Source organism: Psammomys obesus, unplaced genomic scaffold, assembly GCF_907164565.1.
Source record: "Psammomys obesus unplaced genomic scaffold, mPsaObe1.curated_primary_1811, whole genome shotgun sequence".
Classification (NCBI taxonomy): domain Eukaryota; kingdom Metazoa; phylum Chordata; class Mammalia; order Rodentia; family Muridae; genus Psammomys; species Psammomys obesus.
Window position 1 is genome coordinate 15,552,374 of NW_026585742.1, and position 21,057 is coordinate 15,573,430.

General features: G+C 39.6%; 1 protein-coding gene across 2 annotated transcripts in view; it reads right to left on the reverse strand.

Annotated features, from left to right (window-relative positions):
• The window catches only part of Pkp2 (plakophilin 2), a 65,979-nt gene extending 45,236 nt beyond the window's left edge, over positions 1–20,743 (reverse strand). Inside the window, exons 1-5 of one of the 2 annotated variants that reach the window (XM_055599147.1) lie at positions 20,459–20,743; positions 10,083–10,195; positions 8,814–9,370; positions 6,925–7,060; positions 171–378 (exon numbers count right to left, since the gene is read on the reverse strand). In XM_055599147.1, coding sequence (XP_055455122.1) covers positions 171–378; positions 6,925–7,060; positions 8,814–9,370; positions 10,083–10,195; positions 20,459–20,681 — 1,237 coding nt within the window. In that variant the 5' untranslated portion in view covers positions 20,682–20,743. The remainder of the gene's footprint in view (positions 1–170; positions 379–6,924; positions 7,061–8,813; positions 9,371–10,082; positions 10,196–20,458) is intronic. The other variant, XM_055599146.1, reaches the window with a different exon arrangement.
• Between the last annotated feature and the right edge of the window lie 314 nt (positions 20,744–21,057).

Consider the following 21,057-nt stretch of genomic DNA (forward strand, 5'->3'; position numbering starts at 1 on the left):
ATATTTTCGCCAGAAGAATGGAGTTCAAATTCTGGATATAAGCCATTTCCTGGTGGCTTATATCAATGAGCCTATTCATCATCCGTTCCAGAAAACATAAGAAAAAGACACAACATAAAGTCTCTGGTTGGCTCTGCACTGTAAGACTCTTACTGGTTAGTAGGATATACCTGTTATTTGCTTTTTTGTCTCCAGGTCTCTGGTTTGCTTCAGCACCTGGAGTAGTCGAGGTACACCATTCAGTTCAGCTACTTCCAACTTGTTGTCATTGTCTTCAAATACCAAGTTTCTCAAGGCCCCACACGCACCCCGCTGAGCATCTTCATGCTGAACTTTGAGCAGCTGCAGGAGCTTAGGGATTCCTCGAAGCTGATTAACCTGGGATAAATGTATACATCCCTACTTATTATTTTTGGTGTGGCATTAAGACACTCAGGAACGAATGTTCACTGATGGACTCAACAACTGAATGTAGCACAATACGAGACTCAGATTATGCTGAAAATCTGTTCCATAATCAAGATCTGTCAATGAGCTTGAAGAAGAAAGGTTAATTAAGGAAGGGATGGGTAAAGGGCATTTGGTAACAAAAGCCTGGAAAACAGTAAAAAATAGGATAACCTTAAATCTGGGGACTAGACAATTTTATGAAAGAACACAAAATTATATAAGTAATTTTTTAGGATAAATGTTTATAGATAATAAAAATGAATAGAATTACCATCAATTGCAGAAAAATGCATTTATTATGGCAGCATTGGGAGCCTTGAAACTTATCTCCAAATCTAAGTTACCATCAACTGCTTTGAGTATTTATAAGGATGACATAAGCTATGTGAAAATTTTAAGTAAAAAATTTATACTTTTTTGATGTGCTATTTTAAAACATTTTCTTCTACTCATGCATGCAAGGAAGAACATGTCGTCTATTAAGAGAGAGTGCTACAACTAGTAAGGGAAGAGAAAAACAGGTTACTTAGCTGAATATGCTACTGTATACCTGTAATCCTAGCACTTGCAAAGTTGAAGCAGAAGACTAGAAAGCTGCAAAATGAGCCCCAGTCTCAAAACAGAACAACAATAACCAAGATAAAATAAAATAAATGCATTAGATTCACAGATTATGTAAGGTTAAAAGAAGCCAAATAGTGAACAATGTCAACTTGAGCAGTAATTTGGTGTTTTAGACTGCAAACACCATAGAAGAAATCAAGAGGCAGACATGTCATCCGGAGTGTTAACTTGCAGTTTCATAGTTGCTCTCATCTTTGCTCCATCTACATATGCCTTGCAAAATTTCAAGTTGGCAAGGGCTTTTGGTATAGACCTCACTCATTTGCATCATCATAATGTAGAAGTTGTTAGGAAGTCAGTTTTTATGACTGCCCATGGGCTTGCTGTTAAATGAAGCATATAGGTGCCTGAGCAGCCAGCTCATTTGTGTGTTACCTAAGTATCAAACTCTAGCTTCCCTCCCTCATACAGAAAACATAAGTGAAGGCTAGCAGGGTGGCTCAGTGGGTGATGGTGCTTGCTGCCAAGCCTGATGACCTAAGATTGACCTCTGGTAGAGGAAAACAATTAACTCCCACAAGTTGCCCTCTAATCTCCCCTTGTGTGCCATTATACATGTGTGTGGGCACAAACATACAATAAATGAATATGAAAAAAATTGCGAAAGTGAAATTTATGGCAAGAGTCTTCAAACCTTACGTTTTCATTTGGTAGGATTGGAGAAAAGACTAGCAAGAGAGGAATAAAAACAGCTTTATACAATACTCTAAATAGTAAATTATACCATAATAATAACCACAATACAAGTTTCCCTTCCCATTCTGTCTGTTAAAAGTATTGAGTGTCATATATTTTATCTACATTTTAGCTTGTGATAACCTTAAGGGAAGTACTTTATATATATAAAAAAGTTACATAAAAACCAAAAAAGGGGCAGACATTGTCTGAGTGCTTGGTTGGAGGTTAGGCCAAATTTGGGCATCTCAAGAGAGGACTTCTGGGGGTAGTATTGTCTAATATGCCTCTGCCTGAGCCGTAAAGTAGACTAAGACTTAGTAGACTAAGTAAATCAGGGCATTAAAAAATGTATGTATATGTGTATGTGAAGGAGAAGAATTGCAGGTCATTGCCACAGAAAATATTTTCAACAAAATAATAGAAGAAATTTTTTCTAACTCAAAGAAGAAGATGCCTATCAAGGTACAAGAAACATATAGAACATCATATAGATTGAGCCAGAAAAGAAATTTCTTCATGGCACATAATAATAAAAATGTCAAATATACAGAACAAAAAATGAATATTAAATGCTGAAAGGAAAAAAAATGAAGTAATATATAAAGGCAGACCAATTAGAAGAAAACATGACTTTTCAATGGAGATTCTAAAACCCAGAAAGTCCTGGACAGGTTGTCTACAAATTCTAAGACCACAAAATCAAAGATTGATTATTTCAATACAATCGATGGAAATGAAAAGACATTCCTTGATAAAACAAAATTCAAACATTATCTGTTTGCAAACCCAGTCCAATTGTAGATGCCAGAAAGAAAACATCAACCTGAAGAGGTTAACCACACTGAAGAAAATACAAGGAATAAATAACATCAGACCAGCAAATCAAAAGATGGGGAAAAAAAAAAAAAACAACAATAAAATAACTACGCAAAAATGGCTATCAACAAACACTGCTCATTAAAATCTCTCAACATCAATGGTCTTAATTCTCCTCAAGAAAAAATACACACTAACAGAATGGATTTGAAAACAGAATTCATCCTTCTGCTACATTCAAGAAACACATCATCTTAATGTCACCTTAATCACACCTTAATCACTTCAAGGTAAAAGGATGGAAAAAATATCCCAAGCAAATGGACTTAAGAAGCAAGTTGGTGTAGCCATCTTAATATCTAACAAAGTAGACTTCAAACCAAAACTAATCAGTAGAGACAAAGGACACTACAGACTTGTCAAAGAAAAAAAATTCTACCAACAAGACATTGTAATTCTTAACATCTATGCACCAAACACAAGAGCACTGAAATTCATAATAAGAAATATTACTAAAGCTTAAATCACATATTGACCCTCACATGCTGATAGTAGGAAAGTTTGATGTGTCAGTCCTGCCAATAGACAGGTCATCCAGATTAAACCTAAACAGAGAAATTCTGGAGCTAACTGATATTATTATAAATCAAATGGACCTAACAGATAATTACAGAATATTTCACTGAAACACAAAAGAATATACCTTCTTAGTACCTTATCCAACTTTATCCAAAGTTAGTACCTCATAGAACCTTATCCAAAACTAGGAATATAAACAAATCTATACCTCCTAGTAAAACAGAAGCAGTAATTAAAAGTCCCCCTAGCACAAAAAAACAATAACAGGGCCAGATGGTTTTAGTAAAGAATTCTATGAGACTTTCAAAAAAGAATTAAAGCCAATACTCTTCAAATTATTCTACAAAATACAAAGAATGTACAAAGAATTTTATAAAATTCTACAGAATGGATATAGTGCAACTCATTTTATAAGTTCACAGTTATGTTGATTCCTTAACTGCATAAGCACTTGAAAAAGAAAGATAATCAGAGACCAATTTCCCTTATGAACATGGGTGAAAAATATTCTTAATAAATACTTGCAAAGCAAATCCAAGAACACATCAAAAAGATCATCCCAATGGGTATCTTGTTCTTCATGTGGGTTCCCTAGTAAAGGGATCTGGAGCTGTTTCTGACAAGGATTCTGTTGAATGCTTTTCAATCATTTCCTCTGGCAGGACTGCCTTGCCAGGCCACTGTGGAAGAGGATGTCTCACTCAGCCCTGATGCAACTTGATGTGCTGGGATGGGTAGGTGGGGGAGGCTCCGTTTTTCTGAGGGGTAGGGGAGGGAGTATAGGGGCAAGAGAGAAGAAGGGTGGAACTGGGAAGGGAGAAGTAAAGTGAATTAATTAATTAATTAACTAAAAGGATTATTAATTGATAAACTTAATCTTCAATATAAACAAACTGAAACAATAAAACTACATGATCAAAACAAAAACAAAAACAAACTACATGATCATCTCATTAGGCGCAGAGAAGGCCTAAGACAAAATTGGGCAGTCCTTCATAATAAAAGCCCTAGAGAGACGAGGAATACAAGGGACATATCTAAACAAAATAAGGGCAATTTATAACAAGCCCATAGCCAACATCAATCTAAATAAAGAGAAACTCAAAGCATTTCCACTAAAATCAGGAATAAGCCAAGGTTGTGCACTCTCTCCATACCTTGTCAATACAGTACTTGTAGTCTAGTTGGAACAATAGGACAACTGAAGGATAGCAAGGTGATACAAAGTGGAAAGGAAGAAGTCAAAGTATCTTTATTTGCAAATGATGTGATAGTGTACATCAGTGACCATAAAAATTCCACTGGGAAACTCTTACAGCTGATAAATACTTTCAGCAAAGTAGCTAGGTATAAAATTACACGTAAAAATCAGTTAGCCCTCCTATATAAAAATAACAAACTTGCTGAGAAAAAAACAGAGAAACAACACCTTTCACAAAACTTAAAAAATATAAAATATCAGATGAGAGCATGATATATAATGAATAAATTGTGAAGAAAAAAAACCAAAACAAACACCCACTTGCTAGAGTACTCAGGGAACATATGTGTCAATCCATATGTGCTGGGACACAAAAGATGTCTCAAACATTAGGATCACATAGATTATATTCTTTGAGGAAAAAGCAAAATTATAACAAAAGGTAAAAATTTAAAATGTTAATGAAAATTACTAAAGTACCTAGGATTTTAAAAAACCAAATGAGAAATTACAGTAATTTTCTTTGATTAGAAAAAGAACTTTATTCTACTTCACATTCATTAGGTTTATATTAGAAAGAAATTACAGATTACTTTTGGTTTCTTTATGCATGTATAACATCCTAAAGATCATTTGCTGAAAATATTTTCTCTGCTGATTTCTAATAATGTGTATTTCTCTAATACAAAAATATATAAAATATCTCAGAGGTAACTCTAACCAAGCAAGAGAAAGTCTTGTATGATAAATAGTTTATTACATTGAAGGAAGAAATTGAAAAAGACATCAGAAAATAGAAAGATCTCCCATGCTCATGGATCAGTAGAATTAATACAGTAAAAATGGTCACCCTACCAAAAAACAATGTACAGATTCAGGGAAACCCCCATCAAAATTCCAACACGATTTTTTACAGAATTGAAAATTCAGGACGATTTTCAGCTACACACAGAAACACAAAAGGCCCACAATAGCTAAAACAATCTTGAGTAATGACAGAACTGCTGGAGATATCAACATCCCCTATCTCAAACTGTACTAAAAAGGTATAGTAATAAAAACAGCATGGTACTGACAAAGAAACAGACACATTGATGAGCTCAATTGAATTGAAGACCTAGAAATAAGTTCACACACTTATGGGCACCCTATTTTGATAAGCAAGCCAGAAATATACCCTGGAAAAAATACACTGTCTTAAAAAACAAGGGCTGGCCGAACTGGATGGCTTCATATAGAAGAATCCAATTAGGTTAATACTTATCACTCTGCACAAAACCCAACTTCAATGGACCAAAGACTTCAACATAAGACCAGATATAATGAACCTAACAAAAAAGAAAATAAAGAATAGTCTCAAATGCACTGGCACAGGAAAAGACTTCCTGAACAGAACACCAATAGCACAGTCATCAAGAACAACAATTTTAAAATGAGAACTCATGAAATTGAAAATCTTCTGTAAGGCAAAGAACGCTATCATTTGAATGAATTTTTAATTAGGTTACTTGTTTTCTTCATGACTATTTTGATTTCTATATATTTTGGGTATTAGCTCTTTATTCTATGCGTAATTCGTGCAAATCTTTCTCCATTCTGGATTTTGGTCAATAGATGAATGGACTTTATAAAAATTTGGTATAGTTATACCAAATGAAATATTACTTGTCATTTAAAAAAGGACATCATGAAAGTTGCAGGTAAATGTGTGGAGCTTAAAAAAAACCTCCTCAATGACTCAGACTCAGAAAGATAAAAATGGTATCTATTCACTTACATATGGATGTTGGCTGTTAATTCTTTGATAAGCAGGCTACAATCAATATAAATACAGAGGTTAGATATAAAGTAAGAGACTGGGGGATGGATGAATCTCCCTAGGGGAAATAGAATAGGTATGGAGGGATGGAGGTGAGGTACTGGAAAAGGAAAGTTAAATTGGGAGCTGGAGGGGAGAAGGAATATGAGGAGGGACAGCTAAAACTAAAGGACATTTGAGGAATTGTATGGAAACCTAATACAGTAGAAGCTTCCTAAAATATATACACAGATAATGTCATTCTAAATGAAATTGCCAAATAACAGGAAGACGGAACTCCAATTGGACATCTCTCTACCAGGTGAAGCATCCAGGGCTAGTAATGGGTTACATATCATTGTGTTTGTCTTAGAGTCACTATTGTTCCATTTGAAATCCCATGACCAAAAGCACCTTAGGGAGGAAAGGGTTTACTTCACTCACACTTCCATAGAACAGTTCACCATCAAAAGCAGTGTGGGCAGGGAGCCCTAATGACATTCTGCTATATTCTCAGATCAGTGCACCTCAGGCTCTCCTTAACCTCATTGTGTAGGTAAAAATGAGCTTGAATTTCTGACTTTCCTTTCCCCCGAATATTAGGATCACAGATGTAAGTCAGTTCCTGGTTTGTGCAGTGTTGGGCTTTGTGTGTACTTGCACTGTCTCAGTTCTTCAGTGAAAAGTTTTACATTTACATTAAGAACTGGCTTTGTTGTACACAGTCAACAAACCACTGCTGGTTTGCTGATTTAATGAGGGCTAGGAAGATACTCACCCTTTTCCGTGCCTCAGATTTTTGGAAGCTCTCATGCTGTATGAATGTAGCTGCGGCAGAGATCCTAGACAGTGGCACACGATCTGCATCAAGCATATTCACAGCTCGCTCCAAGGTCATCTCCATGTCTGCATTCCTAGATGGTCACAGATGTGGTGAGAGAACAAACCTGCCCCTCTGACTGCCCAGAAGTGACTTAGTACCTAACACCTGCACTCTAGAGTTTCTTTAGCCTAAGAAACACCAGCACTGGAAATCAGAAGGCATCAGAAGTTAGTGACAGAATTTCTCTAGTTCCCCTTAGACTGGTCTCTGAGGATGTTGTAAGACAGTAACAATGTACACAAAATAAAGAAATGCAACTCTCTAAGATAAATAGATAGGTATAGTATAATTATACAAAAATTACCTAAAAACCTCCAACACAACCATTTAAATATAAAGAAAATTTGTTCATAGAAATTAAAAATTATCACTACTCTGGGAATCTCACAACTATAGTAGAAACATCCTCCCTAAAAAGCAAATAAAATAATGATTTAGAGTTTTCTCAGGGTTGCTCAGAATCTGCTATTTCACCTGAAAATACAACAGCGGTCCAAAACAAAACAAACAAAATAAAACATCCCTCACTTTTGGTAAAATAAGTCATGCTGGTGTGACAAGTGCAACAGGACAATCAATGCTTAAAGGCCTCTCTGGACGTGCCTTTTCTTAACACTTCAGTTCTGTTCTGACACCCTTAGCTCTCCCACTATGATGAAGTTCATCCTGTGCTTAGGGGACAGTTTTTCTCTCTGTGGGGCTTTATAGCCAGGTAGGACACAATGTAAGCATCTAAGACTTATTTGCTGAATTATTCAACTCTAAGAAGTATTGAAATCCTATTTATAGAAAAATCCATGTAAAAATTTTCACTTAATGATTTTTTTAATTATTTATTTTCTGTGCATTGGTGTTTTGCCTGCATGTATATCTTTGGACCTGGAGTTACAGACAGCTGTGAGCTGCCACGTGGGTGCTGGGAATTGAACACAGGTACTTTGAAGGAGCAGCCAGTGCTTAACCACTGAGCATCTCTCCAGCTCTTTACTTGATTAAAAAAAAAAAATCTTTCTCATTAGTCTGTTTTGGGCAGGTGATGAGTGTCTCCTCTGCCCTGGAGACTGTTTCCATCTGCACCAGCAGATGCATTTCCATTCTTCTGGAAAGACAAACCCATCATTTAGTATGTTTTGCCACAATGTAAATTTACAGTTATATTTAGATATTCCTTAGGAATGTCTGACATATATGAAAAATCACTTGTTGGTTATAAAAAGGCAGCATCTGGAAGTAGTCTGCGGAGAGCTGAAATGTGAAATTGGAACAAGAGTGGTTGACTCTGTGTGCAGGTGTGTGGCCAGTGTTTCTGGCAGCAGCCAAGAACACACTAGTAGTGGGAGGTCAGCTGTCATTGCTTGTTTCTTGTTAGAATGCCTCATTTTTAACTCCCCTTTTCAGGGGAAGCAAGACTTTCCCTTCAGAAATCAACGAAAGGGGATAATTCCTAGTCTCTAGAAGTTGAAAATCTCCAGAATTAAAAACTCTATTTTACACTGTCCATTGAAACAGTATTCTGACACAACTATGGCTAGTGATTATAGAATTTAAGCAACAAACGGATCCAGATAGCAAAAAGTAGTTATTTCATCCCTGTCTTCCTTCACTCCTTCATTACTCTTTCACGATATATTTTTACAGTGTCTATTATGGACCTGCCTCTCTCTTACGGTGCTGAGAATACAAGGATGAACTAGGAGTTAGCAAAAAGCTAAAAGACTAGGGGTAACAGGTAAATTGATGAATGAACACAATCTAAAACTGCGAGGCAGATTCGGGAGGCTCACCCCAGCTGGGCATCAACGAAGGCACTCCTGTCCCCACTGCTCACAGCCGCCTGGCCTGCGGTGGGCAGCATCCTTCCTGGGTCCTGCAGAGCGCTGCGGAGTGAGCCTCGAGGCCAGGAGGAACGGATGGCTCTGCTTTGCATGCTCTGAAGTCGAGCATGGCTCACCCTCACAGTGTCCTCCAGCAGGCTGCCTGTGCTGTGGCTGGTGCCTGGAGGGTGAGGAGGCACCGCAGGGTTGAGAGGGCCACTGTTGAAGGCAGTATCGCTGAGTGACCCACACCCGGGTGGCCTGCATGCTGTTCCCCCCTGGTGAAGGCCCAGGATCTCTGAGCGTGCATAGCGTGGCAGGGTGAGGCGCCCACCAGGCACCACGTGGCTCCGCCACGCAAACTGGTATTCACTGTGCGCATAGCGAGCCCTCTCCGGGCTGCCATCTGGAGAAATCTCAAGTCTCCTCAGGGGCTGCCTCGTGGATCTCCCCTCCATTGACTTCTGGGAACTGTACTGCGCTGTTCCTCTCCCCCAGCGACCTCCATAAGTGGCAGTCATGCCAGGCTGTATGAGAGAAATAAAACTTAAATGAAGCATAATGACAGACTTTGGGATTACAATCTAACATGTCGATTTCTTTGAAGAAGGAGCCAGAGGGGTCAAGGACTCCACAAGAAAACCTACAGAGTAAACTAACCTGGGCCCATGGGGACTTACTGAGACTGAACCAACAACCAAAGAGCATGCATGGACTGAACCTAGGCCCCCTACATATACACATGTAGCAGATGTGCAGCTTGGTCATTATGTGGGTTCCCTAACAATGGGAGTAGTTGTCTCTCACTCTGTTGCCTGTCTTTGGATCCCTTTCCCCTAGCTGCCTTGTCTGCCCTCAGTGGGAGAGGATGCCCTTAGTCTTGCTGTAACTTGATGTGCCAGGGTGGGTTGGTACCCCTCGGGGACCTCCTCTTCTCTGAGGAGAAGAAGGGACAGGGGGGAGGCAGGAGGGAGCTGTGATAAGGCTGTAAAGTGATTAAATAAATAAATTAATGAAAAAAGGGGAAAACAATCAAAAAAAAAGATGGAAGTCAGTGCCTTTGGGTTGCCTTGAATCATACTTATTTGTACTAGGATTTAATACTGCTTAAACTTTTTAAACTTTAAAGTCCCAGTTTTCCATAATGTTCACACATAATTTTTTTTCAAAAACTGGAAAATAGACCACTTAAACACCCCAAACCCCAGAAGTCTGAAATTGTTTCCCTGATAATCTGACCTTAAGCATGTCATAGTCCCTAGTGACAGGTGATTGCCTTCCAACAAAGTCATTTTCAACCAAGTGCAGTTTGTACACATACTCAGGAACACTGCTGGTTCGGTGAAGATTTCCTGAAATTAAGAAAACATTAAAATCATTTAATATACAAATGTAAATCAACAATTATTGAATACACGACTAGCATCTAAGTTTATATCTAAGTGCTTTAAAATGCTGGTTGAAAGCTGTCATTTCGAAATGACAAATGATCAAAGGTTATCAAAACATTTACTGGGTGTTTCCAAGTGCCAGGAGGTACATGTGGGCATTCCTGAAGGCCTGAAATATCTCTCTGAGTTGGGGACAGTCTGAGCAAAATAAACAAACTACAAAAAACACCCAACCAAACAATCAAAACCCCAAGTGAAACAAAATAAGAAGTCCATGGAAAGAACAAAATAGGTGAGAGGGTTTTATGAAAATCTAGTGCTGTTGCAATGCTGACAATTTCTGTGAATCACTGACTGGCTCAAGCATTCAGTTCAGTAGTAAAGAGTTCAGTTTCTCAGGTCAGAGGTAGGTTCTGCTCCCAGGGTAGGAGCTCAGGAATTATTTGCTGTTCAGAAGGCACAGGCAATGAATATAATTCAAGTGCTGCTAGATAAGGGAGCCAGTGTAAATGAGGTGGTGGGGTCAGTGTAGCAAAGAGAACACCAACCGACAGAAAGCCAGGTTAAGGTGCTGGCATTGTAAGTCAGGCAGCTAAGAAGTTAACCTTTTTTCTATAATGACTGTGCCTTGAAATCAGGACACTAGCCAACTATTCCACTAGCCAACTAAATGCTTCAGGAGAAAGACAGGCTTTGTGCTCAGTGATGCATATCTCATATATCTTGAATTACTTATCTCTGAGGAATGTGGGATGGAAGACAGTATTGTGTCCCTCTCCTGTCTGTTTAGCCTTTTCTTGGTATCTATTCTATGTCTTAAAGGAAAAAAAAAAAAAAAAAAGACTTCTAAAACCTAGGTAATGCCTTTTTCTATTTTTTATTTTTGTCATGCAGCATTTTTTTTTTTTTTACACATGTAAGGAAGAGTGACACTCAACCATTCTAAGACGTAAGAGCCTCAAGAGAGATGCTGAGAACAACAGGACATAGGCTGTCCCTCAGTATGATAAAAGTGATCAACATGCTTTCTAACAAAATGTTCAAATGTTAAAATTTCAAGAGACTAAATTGCTTGGAGGGAGAATGAAGATTGTTGTTATCAGAAAGCTAAGCAGTTTGAATCCACTTGAATTATATGTGTACCTATTTCCTAATGCCAAGCATTTTGTCTAGTTCCTGAAGGGAGGTGTCTGTAGGCTTGTAACCATTACTTTCAAGACAATGAAAGTCCTGATTCTAGGAAACCTGCATTTTCCACAACCCTGGCAAAACAGAAGGATAAGGGAAGAAGCTTCTCACTCAGAAAGTCAGTGAAGCCTCTTGCCAATGAAGGAAGAACCCCAGTACAATTAGAAACTGGTGAAAGACTTTCTCTCTTCCCAGCTATCATCTTACAGTTTGTTCCCTGGGAATCTCATCAGAAACTCCACTGGCAAAGAAAGGACATGTATTAAACTTTGTGTGTTGCCTGCTGGCTTCTGGATTTATATTTTCAGAGCATAATTCTATCCAAAGAATCTCTGGAGCCACCCCCACTCATGTCCGTTACAAAAAGGGAAAAGGAGGAGTGGGTAAAGGCTTCTTAGCAATTTTGTGAGATTAAAAGTTGAAAGAGTCATCAAAATGGCACAGGTGGCTAATGCTGAAACACCATGACTCTCTCTTGAGGGGCTGTACCCACACTGGGTGTGTCTAACTTCCCATCTTTCTGCTCTTAGGCGTATGTTACTTATATGTGAGCACCTTGCTTTCTTTCTTAACTCTAATTCTCAGACTAACATTAAAATAAATAAATTCTCTAACTTTATCTTACATCTGCTATGCCTAAAATTCTCTTTTACATTCAAGCCACAAATGAGACTTTGCCTTGTATCAAGGCCCCTACACAATTAAGGGACCTTCTCAGGCTGCTGTGGAGACCATATGTTCAGCTGTCTCAGTGCCCTCACTACTGACACAATGGCCCCTTAATTTTCAGCAGCTAGGGCAGACTGCCTGGAATCTGAGAGTGACAGAAAGAAATTTCTTCAAGTTAGGAGAGGTCTTAAGGACTCTCTTAAGGGCTTGGCTCCTCTAGGCTAACTAATCTATCTTCAGTTCTGCACTCGTGTTTTCCCCTCACTTCCTGTTCAGTCCACATTGCCAGCTACAAGGTGCAAAGGTCCTGCTGACCTAGGATTGGAGACTAGAAGTACAGATAGAGGGTAACACAAAAGGCTTTGAGTGTTAAGGGTCTGGGGAGGTATAATGGAAAAAGTTTATATTCCTCCAGTCTCCAAAGAAATAGAAATTTCCTACAGAGGCTGTGACAGACAAATAATTACTAACTAGCTGATGGATAAGAAAGTAGATGTTTAAGTTACTGTTGCTGCGATGAGCCAGATGCCATGTCCAAGATAACTTATAGAAAAATGCATTTAATTGGAGGCCTTTTTGCTGTTTCAGAGGGTGAGTCCATGATCACCATGGTGGGAAGCAGGACGATGGCAGCCAGGCATGGCACTGGAACAGCAGCTGAGAGCTTACATCTGATCCATATGATAGAGGCAGACAGAAAGGGGGAGACTGGACTGGTGTGGGCTTTTGAAACCTCAAAGCCACCCCCAGTGATACACCTCCTCCAACAGGCTACACCTCCTAATCCTTCTCCCAAATACTTCCAACAATGAGGGATTAAGCATTCAAATATGAGCCTTATGGGGGCCATTGTCAATTTAAACAACCACTCTAGATTTACTATTTTTGTTTGCTTGTTTGTTTTGTTTTGTTTAACAACTAATGCAGAGCTGGGTGTGATGGGAGGCTGAGATAGGAGGAGCTTTTGAACCAATAACTTCCAGATAGACAGAATAATACATGAGACTGCTTCAAAACAACACCACCAAATATAAATGACAAGGACTACAGTAGATTAATTTTATCCTCAAGTAAAGGGCTAAAATCAACAAGTTATTTGATTGCTGCCTAATGTCATTACTGTTTCTATTTGCCACCCCTACCATCTTAAGTAGTTTTGTCTGGTGCTTTTTAGAACCATGGCTATGAGGATTCATCTGATCATTATAGCTGTATTTTTCTTAAGACTCCACAGAGAGATGGAGTGGTACTGAGCATGACGGCATGGGTTGGAGGCCAGCCTGTATGAAATGGCAAAAGTCCATTGAAAGTTTCTGGTAAAAAACAAAGTTACAATTCTTCAATATGATTTTTGTAAAAATGAGAAATCTGAAGCCATTATATCAGTCAGCCAGGCCCAACTTCTTCTTTCCTTACTGAACGTAACTGTTCTTTCTTCTTTAAATACACCTTGTATGTCAAATGCATTTCCACAGATAAGTTGCATTTTTACATTTCTCTCTTGCTGAAACCTTCTATGATTCACAACTATCAAATTCTTCAAGTAGCACTCATACAGTAGAAGAGAGAAATGGAGGAAGGCCACCTACAGAGCTACACAACTGAACTAAGTTATCCAGACAGAGAGAAATAGAAGGCAGTTGGGAAGGGATAGAAGAAACAAGATAAACTGTGTGTGTTTGCTGAGGAGCAGGGTGGTGCTGACAGGAATGGAATGTGAGAAGTTGCAGGCATCACATCACAGGGAACTTGGAATGTCATGAGGAAAACAGATTCTGTTCTGTAGATAGCAGCTGAAACCCAAAGGCATTTAAGAAACAACCAAAGAGAATTTAGATTCTTCACTTACCAGCTGCATGGAAAATAGAATGAGGCTGAGATTAGAGTAGTAAGAGGTTCTTATCTCAAAGCGGACTTTTCCTCCTTGACTTAAAGAATCTTATCTCATACTACAGTTCTCAAACAGTCCTGCAGCAGCACTTGACAAGTTAAATAAATGTTCATTAGTTTTTTCACTCAGATATCCAAAATAGCCTACCTACACAAATCAGGTCAACATGCAGTCTGGCAAGTTGACATCTATTCTATACATCACCACAGTGAGACCAAAATATGAGGTCAGTAGTCATGTTTGTCCTTGTCTTAGGGACATGGCAGGTACTCAGACATAACACCTGCTCTGTTTCTGGGTATGTGGTGATGAAGGGAAAGTGCTTTCTATGAAATGTAGATAGCTCTTACTGAGTAATCAGAAAAAAAATGACATTTTGTCAATGTTGATTCTGTATTTGGACAATATATATTATTTTCTTATCTGTATGACTTGCACACATACCTGTGGTATTTGTTACTCTATGATGAATTCATTTTACCTATCAAAAACATTCATTTGTTTCTATCCTTCAATTAAAAAAAATGGCAATCTGGGGCTAAAGAGATGGCTTAAAGGTTAAAAGCACAGGCTGTTCTTTCAGAGGACCAAAGTTTGATTACCAAGAGCCACATGGTAGTTCCCAACTCCAGTCTCAGAGAATCTGATGCCTCCTTTTGGCCTCCATGGGCACTAAATACACATGGTGCAGACATGCATGCAGGAAAAACACCCGTAAGTATAAAACAAATAAATACAATTTTAAAAAATGTTAAATCTTACCCCAGGTCCCCCCCCCCCACCTTGTTTGTCTTCTTTAGGTGTGCAGATTTTAGTATGTTTATCCTATCTTATAGGTCTAGTATCCACGTATAAGTGAGTATATACCATGTGTGTCTTTCTGCTTCTGGGATGCCTCACTCAGGATGATCTTTTCTACTTCCCACCATTTGCCTGCAAATTTCATGATTTCCTTGTTTTTAATTTCTGAGTAGTATTCCATTGTGTAAATGTACCACAATTTCTGTATCCATTCCTCTGTTGAGGGACATCTGGGTTGTTTCCAGGTTCTGGCTATTACGAATAAAGCTGCTATGAACATGGTTGAACAAAACAAGAAACAGGACAGGAGTCTACCATAGAGGGCCTCTGAAAGACTCTACCTAGCAGTGCATCAAAACAGATGTTAAGACTCATAACCAAACCTTGGGCAAAGTACAGGGAATCATATGAAAGAAGGGGGAGTTAGTAAGACCTGGAGAGGACAGGAGCTCCACAAGGGCCAAACATATCTGGGCACAGGGGTCTTTTCTGAGACTGATTCTCCAACCAAGGACCATGCATGGATATAACCTAGAACCCCTGCTCAGACATAGTCCATGGCAGCTCAATATCCAAGCGGGTTCCCTAGTAAGAGGAACAGGGACTGTCTCTGACATGAACTCAGTGGCTGGCTCTTTGACTTCCCCCGCCCCCTCCCCGAGAGAGGAGTAGCCTTGCTAGGCCACAGAAGAGGACATTGCAGCCAGTCCTGATAAGGCCTGATAAGCTAGGGTCAAGATGGAAGGGGAGGAGGACCTCCCCTATCAGTGGACTTGGAGGGGCAGGGAGGAGATGAGGGCGGGAGGGTGGGATTTGGAGGGAATCAGGGAGGGGGCTACAGCTGGGATACAAAGTAAATAAACTGTAATTAATATAAAAAAATAAAAATTTATTTTAAAAATGTTTAAATCTTAAGAGGATTAAGTAAGTAAGCTTCTAATGTGCATTGTTCTTTCTCTGAGATTCTGGAAATAATGTAATTACAGAATTTGGTTATTATTGCTTGGCTTAACTAACATTATTATACTTAAAGTTATCTTCCAGTAAGAATGTGTATTCCTTTGACGGTAACAAAGTATTGTGATTTTAAATGCTATGTATTATTTCTAAATACTTTTATTTAGTCATACATACTATTTTTATACTTTCAAACCCCATATCTAAGGTATAAAAGACATATAGTACAGTTTTTTTTATATTTCTATTATAGTTGTTCTTAACCTTCTTAATGCAGTGACCCTTGAATACAGTTCCTCATATTGTGCTAACCCCCAACCATAAAATTATTTTGTTGCTACTTCGTAGCTATAATTTTGCTGTTATGAATCCTAATGTAAATATCTGATATGGAGGATATCCAATATGCATCCTCCAAAAGGCTTGTGAACCACAAGTTGAGAACTACTGTTTTATAAAGCGACTTTATACACTGTTTATTCTTAGTTGAAGGGAAGGGGTTACTTTGATACAAAGACTAAAAATTTTTTAACTCATGGTCTATATCCAGTCATGCTGATGCTAGTTTTTCCTTCCCAAGAGGATCATGGAACTCATGTTTAAATCATTAGGATACATGCAAAAATTAGAGTTTTGCATTTTTCTCATATATTTCTTATTAACCAATAAGAATCTTAATGTTGAACCATATGAAGATAAAATAAAACAAGGCTTGTTTTAATACATGAGAAAAAGTTTTTAAAGTTGATATCCAAAAAGATACTATAAGAGAAGGAACCAAAAAGCCAAAAATAGCTAGAATAATCCGTTCTAATGAACGGCTTTCTGTTCCCATAACTACAGCACACCCACACTGGCGACCCTGACAGCAGCCAAACCTTTTCCTTATGGTCACTTCTACTCTTGAGAAAATCCTGAAACTCTGGGTGTCTGTGCTGATTTTAAAGCATCCTCACTACTCTCCAACTCTGCATTTTACACACAAAAGGCTATATCCCTCCAAGTCTAGGAGTGAGACTTCATTCTTTCTAACTACTGTTTTGTTGGTATTTTATTTTGACTGTGTATAACCAAAAGTTTATAATGACAGAAAATCCTCACATAAAAAACATCCACTGTACTAAATCTGCTAGTTGTGAATGCAGTGTCCTATGGGCTCTCTCAGGCTACTGTGGAAGTCATTCCAGTCATTCCGCCCTGAGGTATGAATGACACTTCACATTCAAAACAGCATGACCACAACCCTGCCATGGTCTTTTCCTCTCCTGTTTCCTTTTACCTACTAACTGACTAATCCTCTCTCCCAAGAATGACTCATTCATGTAATACCCTTTATAAAGGATCCTTATGGCTTAAAGCTTTATGCTATTTTATCTTTTGACAGTTTACCATCGCTTTTATATTAAAATTGAATTTCTAGTTTAGTTTTAAAAAATCATCAAAAGCTTTTATTTTACAAAGTCTCTGAAAGGGCAAGTCTATTATTGGCAGCTATATATGGCAGTTATGAAACACGTTCTCCTTGTAGCAGCACCTGTTAACTATTTTGTTTTAGGAATGGGGGTTTTATGTGATAGCCTAGGCTTGCCTGGAACTCACAATAATCCTCCTGCCTAGTCTCCTGGGATTATGAGCACAAGCTGGCACAGTTGGCTTTTGTTAACTGCACTGTTGGAAGCTCAGAATGAATGTGTTCCTTTCTCCATACTCCACTCTAATCTCCAATATTAAAAGTAGCTTCACCAGGAAGTCTTGTAAGCAGACAGCATGGTTAAAGCTTTTATAGTAGATTTTCAAAGACCTTTTAAAATGGATTGGAATATTGCTCACTGTGTGTTATAAGCATTACATACTACAATTTAAAACAGAAATTTCTTCCCATTTATGCACTCTAGAGAGTGACAATGTAATGAGTAAAATAGTATTTTAGAGTATAATAAATTTATCTTTGCTATCTATCTTTGCCAATCTTAAATGTTTCATTCTGGCTTTTATAAGAATGTTTTAAATTTTGATTCAATATATGCATCTACATAGCCACACACCTTTGAACTTAACCCCACTTGCAGGATAAAATTGGCTTTAAACTATTCAGCAGTTTAAAATGATGCCAAAAGTCAGTGAGTGAGTTACAGTAAGAGTTAGAGCCTTACAAGGTATTAACTACAGATCTGCTGAGTTTATCTCAGCTCTTTCAGCAGACTATCTGCTGCCTCATCCTTTCTGGTATGTTAACAATCCAGAATTCTCCAGGGCACTGGGGCTAAGAGCAGTCACATCAGGGTCACTCGTTCCAGATCGGCACTGTTTTGGCCATTGCTTGTGTTTCAGCACTAGGACAAGACATGAATATAAGGGAAAATATAAAATCAATACAACTACTCAGAGACCCAAACCCTTTCAAAGTGCTTCAATTAACCAAGAGACAGTAATCACTCCATCATGTGCTCCACAGCACAGGGAAGCACAAGTCAGTCCTTGAGGCCAACTTGCTTTCAGAGTAGGGGTCCAATACCTGGCTTGAGCCTAAGATGCACTTCTGTGTGACTGCCAAAGAGCTCCACTGTAATCAAAAATAGTTCAGGGCTTTATCCCTCATTTGGGAGAGCCACTCAATGGAGCAGAAACTGTGCCTTTGTTCTACATGTCAACTTAACTACTATGGAATATTCGTGCTCATCTCTCTTAGAACGATACATCTCCAACTACTTCCCATATACAACCCTATTGATTTTTTGAGATTTAAAAATCCCAGTTTCAGTGTGTGTGTGTGTGTGTGGGGGAGGTTATTATCACCGTTCCTCCAGAGGGATTTTCAAAATTATCTTCAGCTGGGAGAATTTAATACCCACACACTCCGAGTACTTATATTTTTTCATTCAGGACTGCATTTTTTGGGGTTTAACCTTCTTATTATAAAGCACACCAAGTATGTGTTTAATTCAGTGCTTTAACAATGCCCTGCAAAAATGAACACATTCAGTGGTGGTGCTTGAATTAACCAAACAGCTCCTGTGTTATTTTGTAGAAAGGAGAGACCAATTTTGTGGTCCTTGGACCAAACATTCTACAACCGTTGATAGACACCTCCCACTTGAAAAGCATCCCTTATCTATCTATCTGCCTTTCCAACTCCATTTAAGGATATAATGAAGTGCAATTACATGAGATGTACAAGACAGTTTGCTATATGATAGATGCTTAGCAAAGCTCACCATTCCTTCTGCCCATACTGGCACCCCCTCCATTTGTTTCCTAGTTGATGCCTGTTCTTTCTGGCTAGCCACCCTTAGAGGAAAAAAAGAATCTTTAATATACACTGTGTTCCCTAAATAGAAGAGACTGCTTTAGTTTCAGTTAGCACTGGGCATGAGGGTGTTCAGACTATAGGGAGCAATGGTACTCGGTCATCCTAGACACTTTAGGCAATCTCCTAACCCTAAATTTGGGTTCTTCTCCCAGGGACTTCAAAAGTTCTTTCCTGTGCAACCCTCCCCATCCTCTCAGAACTTCCTCAGTTTTACTTAGAGGAAAGAGAGAAGGAATCACAGGGAAGCTTAATACCTAAGTAATCTCATTTTGTGTTAGTAATCAAAACACTTAATGCCATAACTAATGATCAGTTTAAAAGTCCAGATTTTGGTGTTTAAATATCACCTCTGCTGCTTTCTACCTGGAATCTGAGTTTGCTTAGTTTCTTTATCTCTTAAGCTTGGATTCCCAGAAAACCCAGGTGGTTCATGGAGGCAGAGGCAAGAAGTTTGAGACTATACACACACACATACACACATATATATAATTATATATATATATATAGAGAGAGAGACAAAACTAAAAATGATAATCTAGTTTATTTTTAAAAGATAATACAAAGTGCAAACCACATAGCCTAATTAGGAACATTATAGGCATTCGGTTACATGAGCTTACAATCATTAAACATCTCTTTACTTCTCAAGTAAACAAACTGAAATGAGTATGGCTTCCCAAATTCTGCTGTTAGAAACCAAGAGGCTGGCACTAGGCATTATTATTCCTGATGGTAACCACATTTGCCAGAGCTTGTGATGATCACTGTTATCAACGACACTTCTGTCTACTAGTCTGAGAGCAGTTCTGCACCCATCTGTTGTGGCGGTGCTGGTGTGTGGGTGTGAGGTGGGCAGGCAGGTGGGGCTACCTTTGGCCTGGCCAAAGTCTTCTTCCTCCTTCTAATCCTCCGACTAGCCCAGTTTGTTCAGTGGAAGACCAAACACTCACTGCAGATACTGAGTGGAGCGCTCCTAAGTACCTGGGCGAGACAGCCCCACCTCAATTTAGAGGATGTAGGAGCCACAGGGCTTTCAGGGTTTCTTTCGAAAAATATTTATGGAGAACCGTGAACTCTAAAACATCTAAATAAAAGCCAAAAGTGCTTTCTTACAGAAAAACAATCACACATAACCAGAAGTCTGCATACAATTTCAAAGTGCTTTCGGACCGGGAGCAGGCGGCGCAGAGTGAAACTGTCTGAGTTCATTAATACAGACAATTGTGTAATTAACATACGAATAGGGTAGACCTGAACCAAAGGAGAAAGAGCGTTTCCGCCGAGAAAGCAGCCAGTCAGGAGGCGCAGCGAGTCCTGGAAGGGAAGGTGAGCAACAGGTGGGAGGGCGGACATGGGTCTGCACTGCCCAGAGCGCCCGGTCGCGCGCGCCGGGTGGGGCTCGACTCACCGCTGACCGCAGAGCTCCTGCCACGGCGAGCCAGGGTCTGCTGCACCTGCTCCTGGATCCGCTGGCTCCGGGCCGCCGCATCGCCGCGGCCGCTGCTGCCCGCCAGCCTCAGCCGGGCCTCGGAGGGCAGGGCCAGGCTGGAGCTGTCCAGTTGTCCCAGGATCTGCTGGCCCAGCACGGTCCGGATGTAGCCACACTCTGCTGGTGAGCCCTGGACGGCCATCGCGACGGCGCGGTGACCAGGAAGGGACTGCCAGAACCTGCTGGCGGAGTCACAGAGGAGTAGGGAGCCGCCGCAAGCCCCGCCCCGTCCTTCCCCGCTCCTCCCCTCCCCGCAAGGACCCTGGCCTGCAGGGGATAGGGCGGTGGCTCCGCAAAGCTGGCGCGCTCAGGCCCGGGGCGAGCACGTCTGAGGTCCTACGTACACAGCGCCCGCGAAGGATTGTGGGAGGAGCTGCCCTTAGGACAGGTGCAGCTGGGAACTTCTCTTGCACTGAGTAGCAAGCACTTCTAGCTAATTGGGCTCAGTTACACTGTTCCAAATTTTCACAGATGATGAAAGATGTATGAAATGCGAGTCTTCAAAAACCCTTTTATAT